Source organism: Mchenga conophoros, linkage group LG9 (assembly GCF_057382185.1).
Source record: "Mchenga conophoros isolate Kocher_MC1m ecotype Shallow Benthic linkage group LG9, M_conophoros_male_GT1.1, whole genome shotgun sequence".
Taxonomy (NCBI): Eukaryota; Metazoa; Chordata; class Actinopteri; order Cichliformes; family Cichlidae; genus Mchenga; species Mchenga conophoros.
The window spans coordinates 32,870,710-32,879,870 of NC_140534.1; the positions used below are offsets into that span (position 1 = coordinate 32,870,710).

Sequence of the window (9,161 nt, forward strand, 5' to 3'; positions counted from 1 at the left end):
CAAACATCGCTAATGTCACATAACTTTGCCGACATGTGGCCAACAGTAATGTTTTATTGTTCTTCATTATTCAACATTCGCACATAAATAAGTTACATAATATTCAGTATTTACTTTTGAAAGTTTACTCTTTGAGCGCTCCGCTTCATCCATCCGCCGCTTCTTTCTGAAAAAATATCCACACCCACCGCCGTGCTATGAATTGTGGGATAAATGGGACCACGAAGCGTGCACCGGGTTGATTGCTGGATTAGGACACAGCCATGGTTTGCTGGCCTCTTCATAAGGCAAGGGCACTGAGCTACTCGTTGCTGGAATTTTGAGTATCTTACATTAATAAAGGGATGGCTCAACAAATATGTGTTTCTTTTTGTGACTGCCTTGAAGTAACATTCATTTCTGTGTAATTATTTAGTAATTATTTGAGTTTGATACGTTGAAATAAATGTCTAAAATGTCAACGTATGTGTTTTTGTTAAATGAAGGTATGTATTTACATCATCTCAGACAAAAAATTCGGTATGTGGTTCACAGAATACCTTCTTTGCATGTACTTAATATTTTTTCTTTTTTCTTTTTCTTTTTTTTTATTTTTAAGGACAACTGTTTGCCTTTCCTGGACTGCGCTGTGCACATTGACGAGAACGGCAACCTCAACATCGAAGTTTACCGGAAGCCCACACACACGGACCAGTACCTCCTCTTTGACTCCCATCACCCTCTGGAACACAAACTTGGAGTAATCAGGACCCTACACCACCGGGCAGAACATGTTCCCTCTAAGCCTGAAGGAAAAAAGAAGGAACACACACATGTAAAGGAAGCACTCAAAACGTGCGGCTATCCTAAATGGGCGTTCTTAAAGTCAGCAAAGAGGCACAGAAAAGAAGACCAGACACCAGCGAGGGAGGATAAGAAGGACAGACGCAACAACATTGTCATCCCCTATGTAGCCGGTGTATCAGAGAAACTCAGGAGAGTTTTCTCCAAGCATGACATCCCAGTGTATTTCAGACCCAGCAACACACTCAGACAAAAACTGGTTCACCCGAAAGATAAAACGCCAAAACACAGACTTAACAATGTGGTGTATGCTGTACAGTGCAGCGAGGAATGCCCAGACCTCTACATTGGAGAGACCAAACAGCCACTTCACAAGCGCATGGCACAACACAGAAGAGCCACCTCCACAGGACAAGACTCAGCAGTCCATCTGCATCTTAAGGACAAAGGACACTCTTTTGAGGCTGCCAACGTTCACATTTTGGACAGAGAGGACAGATGGTTTGAAAGAGGAGTGAAAGAAGCCATCTATGTCCACTGTGAGCGACCATCTTTGAACAGAGGCGGGGGTTTACGACACCAACTCTCTGCCATCTATAATCCAGTTTTGAGATCCCTTCCCAGACGCCTTAACGCCCACTCACATCCTGGGCCATCTGATCTCAGGAAATCACATGACAAGGTAGGGCCAGGTTACACAATGAACTCACACGAAACTCTGGCTGATTGGGACCCACACCCAGTTTCACACCTTGGCTCAGGCGATTAGAGGATCATCAGGGGGTCCTTTTGTCCCTCTGTGGGGGGTCACTCCCACTAGGTTTATATCTGGGACTCTCCACCATTTGACCTTGCTGGGAGTTTGCAACCCTATTAGTTAGGTTGCTTAATATTTCCGCTAAGTGCTCTTTAAAATACCAGAATAGGGAGGATGGAGCAGGTTTAAGGTTATTAGATTGATCAGTTTTGCTGAACTATGAAATATTTTGGGTGTAGTATATTTTTTGCATACAGGTATAACACAATAGCTTAAGTGTTTGTTTTAAACTTGAGTATGAACTTATACAAAATGCATCAAGATATAAAATAAGTTTTATTCATTAAAAAACACACTATATATCGGCTTCATATCGGTATCGGCAGATATCCAAATTTATGATATCGGTATCGGACATAAAAAAGTGGTATCGTGCCATCTCTAGTTACAACACAGTCATTCAAACCTGTGATTATAAGATGCAAACATAAAACCCAAAAGTTACCTGAATAAATGTCCTATTCAGGGATGAACGGTGCACAACTCTCATACACAAGTTTCCAGAAACCTCCTGATGAACTCAAATTTCAAGTGTATTTCATCACAACTGTAAGAAGAGCAAAGCACGATGCTTACAGATTTAATATGTGTGGAGCTTAAAACTTCAACTTACACCCCACTGTGTAACTTTGTGTGGGGTGCAGCTGAATTTCAGACAGCTGTTTAGTACCACATAGTGATTCACAAGTGTTTCTAAAGGCAGACATTCGAGTTAGCTGCTTGATTTTATACAGGTGCAAAGAAAAATCAAGTAAAATCACAAAAACAAAATCAGATTATGTAAACTACACTTATCTAACTAACCTACTCTGAGTTAATGCAGATTGTGTTCTTATCTTTGGTGGGGAGAGGATGGATGAGCACTACTTGACTCAAAGATGAGTTTATCATATGTTGATGATAATCACCCAACAGGAAAGCAGCTGCCATTCAGTGGAAATCAATTCACATGTTGGCCTATGGGGGGAGCCATAGGCCAACATGTGGACAAACAGTTGAAAGTTCTGCTTGAACTTTCAACTGTGAACCTCTTAGATCCAATCTTCTGAACTGCTCATCTCACAGAAGACAAAAGTGAAGAACCCAGAATCTCTTCTTTACCTCAATTTTATACCTGCTTACACTTTCGCTTCCATCACTGAAGATCACATCTAATCATTCACTGTCCATACACAACTTATCTATTTGTCTCTTTCCAACTTACAAAATTTAACACAAACTTTTAAGTAAGTTCAGTACATTTTCTTTGTGATCATTTTTATTAATAGATTTGTTTATTTTTGTTTATTTTCTATATACTCAGCAGGAATGTTGAGTTGAAATCAGCAGCTGTGCACGATTCTTCAGCTCGATGTGGGCTAATTGTGTCAAGATGGCCGAGCGGTCTAAGGAGCTGCTTTCAGGTCGCAGTCTCCCCTGGAGGCGTGGGTTCATATCTCACTCCTGACATTGAGTCTTCACCTTTGCTGTCAAATTCCTGGCCTGGAGTAAGTCCACCCTTGCTGATACCAGTGAAACTGTTCCAGTACATGATGTACTTCACTTCAAGGTAAACTGGACAAGATGAACAGTTGTTTCTGTTTGTCACATGATGTACAAAGATCAGTCTGTCTGCACAGAAAATCTGCTGGAGCTCAAAATGTACAAATGTACACGACTTAGTTTAGAGTGAGTGATTCCCTCAGGTAGACTGGAACTTAGAGTTCCCCCACGAGTCTAAGCTCAGAGATTAAATAATGTCACTGTAATGGAGCGAGAAAGGCAGCAATGTTACATCACACATTTCTGATAGCGAATCTGATACTAAAATATCAGAACATAAGTCTACTCAAAGAGCTGTGTGCCACGTAAACTGTTTGATAACTCAGGGGTTTTATGTAAGACATATAATATTTTGTGTAAACAGAGACATGATGCAGTTTTGTGTTTACGTGAAACTTTCTGAAATCTTTACATTTTTTATATGAGAATTTAAATGTATTAAGTGAAATGTCAGAAAAGTGGAGAACATGAAAGCTTTTCACCAACAATATGATTATACGTAACAGCAGATGACATAGTCTTTCCTTCAGTTTCATTCATAAGTCACATGATTGTTTTTTTCACTGTGAAAATAAAAACGAAAATATATGTCAATATTGCGCTTCTTTATTTTTCTGTTATTTCCTCAAACGAAATGATAAAAGTGTTTGTAAAACTTTTATCATTTTTTAATTCATCAAGCAAAATTGTCAAACTTCAAAAACGCATCATGTTGGGCGATGATGGTGGTGGTTGTTGTTATTTTGTACACCTTTGTAGACTTATTACTGGAGACTCTCACAACCTCTCCACACTTGTTCATCAGACTTGATGTTTTTGAACAATTGCATAATTTTCTCCTAAAATATCAGAGAGAGACTGCCATGTCCCACCGGGAGGAGGCCCCGGGGCAGACCCAGGACACGCTGGAGAGATTATATCTCTCGGCTGGCCTGGGAACGCTTTGGTGTTCCCCCGGATAAGCTGGAGGAGGTGGCTGGGGAGAGGGAGGTCTGGGCTTCTCTGCCTGGGCTGCTGCCCCTGCGACCCCGGATAAGCGGAAGAAAATGGATGGATGGGTTTCATTCAGGTTTTGTGAAGGGATTCTGTTCTTGTTCTATATTGGTTTTCTTCATTTCTGTATTATGTTATTTTGGCAATTTGGAGTGTCTGTTATTTGAGCGTTCATCTGATAACCAGTAGAAGGCAGCAGGTGGGAGAAGTTCATAGTTTTATTTAGGAGTTGAAGCTGAATCAAAACTGCTTTCAGGCTCCGCGGGGGTTTAAGTGTTAATGGGACACTTTGAAGTCTTCTTGGCAAAGTTGAGATCACATCTAACGAGGCAGAGAAATAATTTCAGAGATGACCTGGAGCAGCGTTTAGCTGTGTGTCTGATATAAATTGTATTATTTAACTGTTTCTTCTCGTTGTAAGTTCAGTGTTGATGCACATTTTGATTCACTTGTGCAGTGATCTGATTGATGAGATCTGTTAAGCTGGGAAAATTGAGCTTGGTTGGTGTTGGTGGCAGGCAGTTGGTGTGAACGGCTGCATGAAGAACAGACAAATAATTTTGTAAAGTTTGGAAGTAAATTTATATGTCATTTAATACACAATGGAGTGTTTATGAGGATTACAGAGCTAGTTATGTAACCATTTTATTTTTACATTTGATGGTTACATGTTTTGATATTTACATATTTACATATTCGAATGTTTACACATGCACTTTCAAAGCAGTAATAAGTACGTACTGAATGCTGCAGTTACCTGAGTCTAGGATTTCCTGGCTTCTGATTGGCTAGCGAAGTCTCATGGGGGCTGCACACAGGAAGTGTTGTTTTTGTTGTGTGGAGATTAAAGGTGCTGCTAAGAAAGTTATCCATCTTCATCTTGCTGTTTCTAATAGTTCAGAGAGATTCAGAGCCACATAACGAACCGTCATGTTGCATTTTTAACACCTGAAATGTTCATATTGGTCGAGCGTGTGAAGGCCTTCAGTGTCATTGTGAGGAAACTCAAAACAAACTTCATTACATGCACAAGTAATTTATTTTCATTCTTTCTTTTTAATTACAGGGCGATCGATTCAGATAGACAATACATAGCATTTAGTACTCAAAAAAAGTTGGATTCAAGTCAAATTTACGGTGAATACTGAATCATAAAGTGAACAAATCTTTAGCAAATATAAAATATTTTAAGACTTGACAACAATAAGCAATCACATCAGATCATTTTGGCCCAACAAGATCAAATTCCTGCTGTTTGTTTTAGCCTCATTAAAAAAAAATCCACAAATACACAACAGAGATGGATCAAATATATACAGATACATCAGGAAATTACTGCACAATAACAATTTTAGTTTATTTTTTTTAGCTAAAACACATTAAAGTTGCAAATATGTGTTTAATATGAGGTTAAAGTGCAGACATTTACTTTTAAAAAAACTAAAATAATGGATTAACTGTTGGAAATCTTTTTTATACAATCTTGTATTTCACATTAACAATTCTGTTAAAAGCTGTTTCAAATTATGAAGATAAAATGTGGTTTGTGTTTGCACTTTTTTTACTCACTACATCCAGTCAAAGGAAATCTCAGTTTAAACTAAAGATATTATTATTATATGTTAATTGTTGTAATCAGCCATGTAACATTAATATTAATAGCCAGTTTCAGTCTAGAGAAAAAACGAGCTCTGTCTCTTCTGTTTTGTATTACGATTGCTTCCTCCCTCTCAGCATCAGTTATCACTCTTTCCTCCAGCAGTTTGTCCATCAGACTGCTGAGAACAGGTCCTGATATCCCTTTAATAATGGAGCTCCGTACATTTAACAGCTTCTCATTTGGAGGGAGACTCAATGTTCTCACTCTGTTGGGCAAAAGACAAACCTCACTTTTCCAGACACAGCTGAAGCTGCTCTGGTGTGTCACACTCAGGTTAACATCTGTAATGACTCTGTTGAAAATCACCTGGAATGATGCAACTGAGCTGTTAAAACACTCTCCATGAAACTCTGCTTTATTTGGTTGAACTACAATCAGGTCATCACCAGGAGCAGTGGACAGAGTGTAAACCTGCTTTGGAGATAGACTACATCTCGAAGGTATGTCTATGTACATCTCTTCACCAATTAATTCCCTCCTGGTGCGCTTAACATGACGAATCACTACATTCCTCGGCACCAACAACACACTGAGGACAGACCTGGGATGAGGATCAACTGGAGGTTTGTAGAAGAGGAGAATCAAAGCTTGGATTGGGTCAGGGGGAGAGTTGTCATCTCTCAAAATACCATAACCAGAAAACCCTGTGATGTTTATAACAACATGAGTTTCTGTTATCTGCAGAGGGGTGATAAACTCGATATCTTTAAGCTTATCCACATGAGCGACCTGCAAGAACTGACCTCCACCTGTGGAGATGAGCTCACAGTGTGGGAGATGAAGCTGACACACAGACTGCTGCTGACATTTGATGTCAAACAGGGGTCCTGCAGGCTTCTTGTGGTGTTGGGCCAGCAGCCTCCTGTTCCAAGGGACAGTCCTGTAAACCACGTCTCCTTCTGCCTTCATTAAAAACACCAGGCCGGTCACACTGCACTGGTACAGGCCTGCACAGGAGCACTGGAACCGGTAGGTTTCATCATCAGACTCATCAGCAGTGATGATAGGTGTAAACTCTTCAAAGCAGCTTTGTGGCTTCATGTCAGGTGAACAGGTTGCTTGTGTTAAATCCTTCTTTAATGTTGTTCTCAGTGACGGCAAGTCCTTAGAGCGATTCACAGAGTTGGATATTTCACTCGGCTCATGGAAATCTGCAGAGAAATAAAATAGAGGATTCAATGACAGTGGGACAGTTTGTAGATGGGACGCAAGAGGGCAAATCAGCCATCTGGAACAATTCCCTCAGAAATCTGCTTTTGGGTCCAGATTTTCCTCATCATCACACAAAGTAATCTCTACACTCTCTTACTTAGACTTGGATCCTCCCGTGCCGATTGGCACATCGGGTGACAAGGGAACGCCATCGAACTCGGTCCGTCGCAGCACTCTCTACCACACAGCAATTTAACAAAATATATGATCAACAACAACAACAACAACAACAACATCAACAACAACAACAACAACAACAACAATAATAAACAGAAGAGTTAAACGGTTTCAGTGAAAGAACTCTGTTAAGTTCAATTAAGAGTTAAGAAGTTCATTTCTGGTCTCTGCTGGATTTTCTTATTGGAAACAGGAAACTTGTATTGTTTTTATGTGTTTTGTTCATTTATTTATTTTTGCCTAAACCTACATGCAGGACAGACAAGAAAACAAGAAAAACAAAGATCTGACTTACCCAGTGAGTTGTCTATTGGGTTCTCATAACCCAAATCTTTCAAACAGATCGTCAGATGTCTTTTTATTGGATGGATGGGTTGGCTGGATCATGTGAGTCCTTTCTCCTTCCCACCTGAATGTCGTGTCATTTGAGAGTTTTTCAGTTTGCTCTAGCAAAACAACTTCCCACAAGTGCCCACAAGATCCGCTGTAAAATCAGAATTTCAGCTGGCTGTGTTTGACCACTGACCAATGGTTTGAAGCAGAAGAATATAGAAGTCTAAATCCACAGAAAACTTTCGAATCATCAGCAGCAGCAAGTAATCTGATCACAGTCTGCACCGAAAATCTGCTGGAGATCACAGTACAAAATGTACACCATGTAGTCTAAAGTGAGTGATTTCTCCAGGCAGACTAGAACCGAGGGTCCCTGTACGAGTCCAAGGTCGTAAATGACCTTAAATAATGTCGCTGGACCGAGGAAGCCAGTGATGTTACATTATTTCTAAAGGCTTCTGAAGGGAATCTGATATTGAAATATCACAACATCACTTCTCAAAGAGCTGTTTACCATTCAGTCATTTAAGTGTTTGATAATTAAGGAGTTTAATTTAAGTGATGTAATATTTTGTGCAAATAGAGACGTGATGCAGCTCTCTGTGTATGTAAATGTTTCTGAAAAGCTTTTTATTGCTTAAATTAGAATTTAGCGTATTAAGTGAAAAACCAGAGTTTTTTTTTAAACTCAGTTATTATAATTTACAACATTGCAACTTGTACTTGTCAATGTTCGCAAGTAGGACAGTTACAGGAATAGCAATGCAGAAGTACAGATTAAAATAAAAACTGCAATAGGGAAACACAAACAATACTGGGAAGCCAAACAAAACAAAACACAAACAAACAAACAAACAAGAAGAAGGAAAAAAAAACCCAAAACTTAATGTAATACTAAATAACATGTGACAATCTTAATAGCCATAAATAAACAAAAAGAAACAGACCTATGCTAAATTATTGAAACAGTAAAGCATGTATGGGTCGCCAACGCTCAGTAAACAATTCTCTCTGAATCCGCAGAGCAGATGTTATTTCCTCCATCTGGTAAATCTTTCTTACTTTATCAAGCCACATATTGAAGGTGGGTCAAGATTCAGCCATTTAATGGTGATACACTTTAGTGCTGCTGTAAACAAGATTCTTAAGAGATACTTTTTATCATTTCCCGCAAAACCATTTGGTAAGACTCCTAAAATGGCTCACTGTTGGTCCTTTATTAATGGTTGTTAGAAAACTGTATTGAGAGCTTTATATATGTCATTCCAAAATTATTTTTATTGATGTGTGGATTAAGCATCCACACAATTGAGTTCCTGTTTCTCTTTATACTTTATTCTTATTCTTCCAGTTGCTTCCATACGTTTTTTGGACTTTAACTACTTTCACAATTTTTGTGCTATTTTCACCATTCAAATTTCACAATATTCTGCTATTTCCGGAGATGGGTGCTTTGACTTTAAGTATGACTATTATACTTTTTAAAATATTAAGCTCTTTATGCAATTTTCTGTCCCATTGAAATCAATGGGAAATTTCCAAAATTCTGCTAAAACTTGCTTGTTTTTGAAACTTAACTACTTTGTCATACTTTCATGTAGAACAACCAGTCAAACTTTAAAATGTTCTCAAATTTTTGGGCTA

At 38.9% G+C, this 9,161-nt stretch overlaps 1 protein-coding gene across 1 annotated transcript; it reads right to left on the minus strand.

Moving 5' to 3' along the window:
• Positions 1 to 2,999: 2,999 nt before the first annotated feature.
• On the minus strand, positions 3,000 to 7,180 carry LOC146567678 (caspase recruitment domain-containing protein 8-like). Its single transcript, XM_085285865.1, has 3 exons — positions 7,105 to 7,180; positions 5,822 to 6,946; positions 3,000 to 3,154 (listed from the first exon to the last, which is right to left on the minus strand). Exons 1-3 carry the CDS (start codon positions 7,157 to 7,159, stop codon positions 3,000 to 3,002), a joined length of 1,335 nt encoding a protein of 444 aa, XP_085141991.1. The 5' UTR covers positions 7,160 to 7,180.
• Positions 7,181 to 9,161: the final 1,981 nt, after the last annotated feature.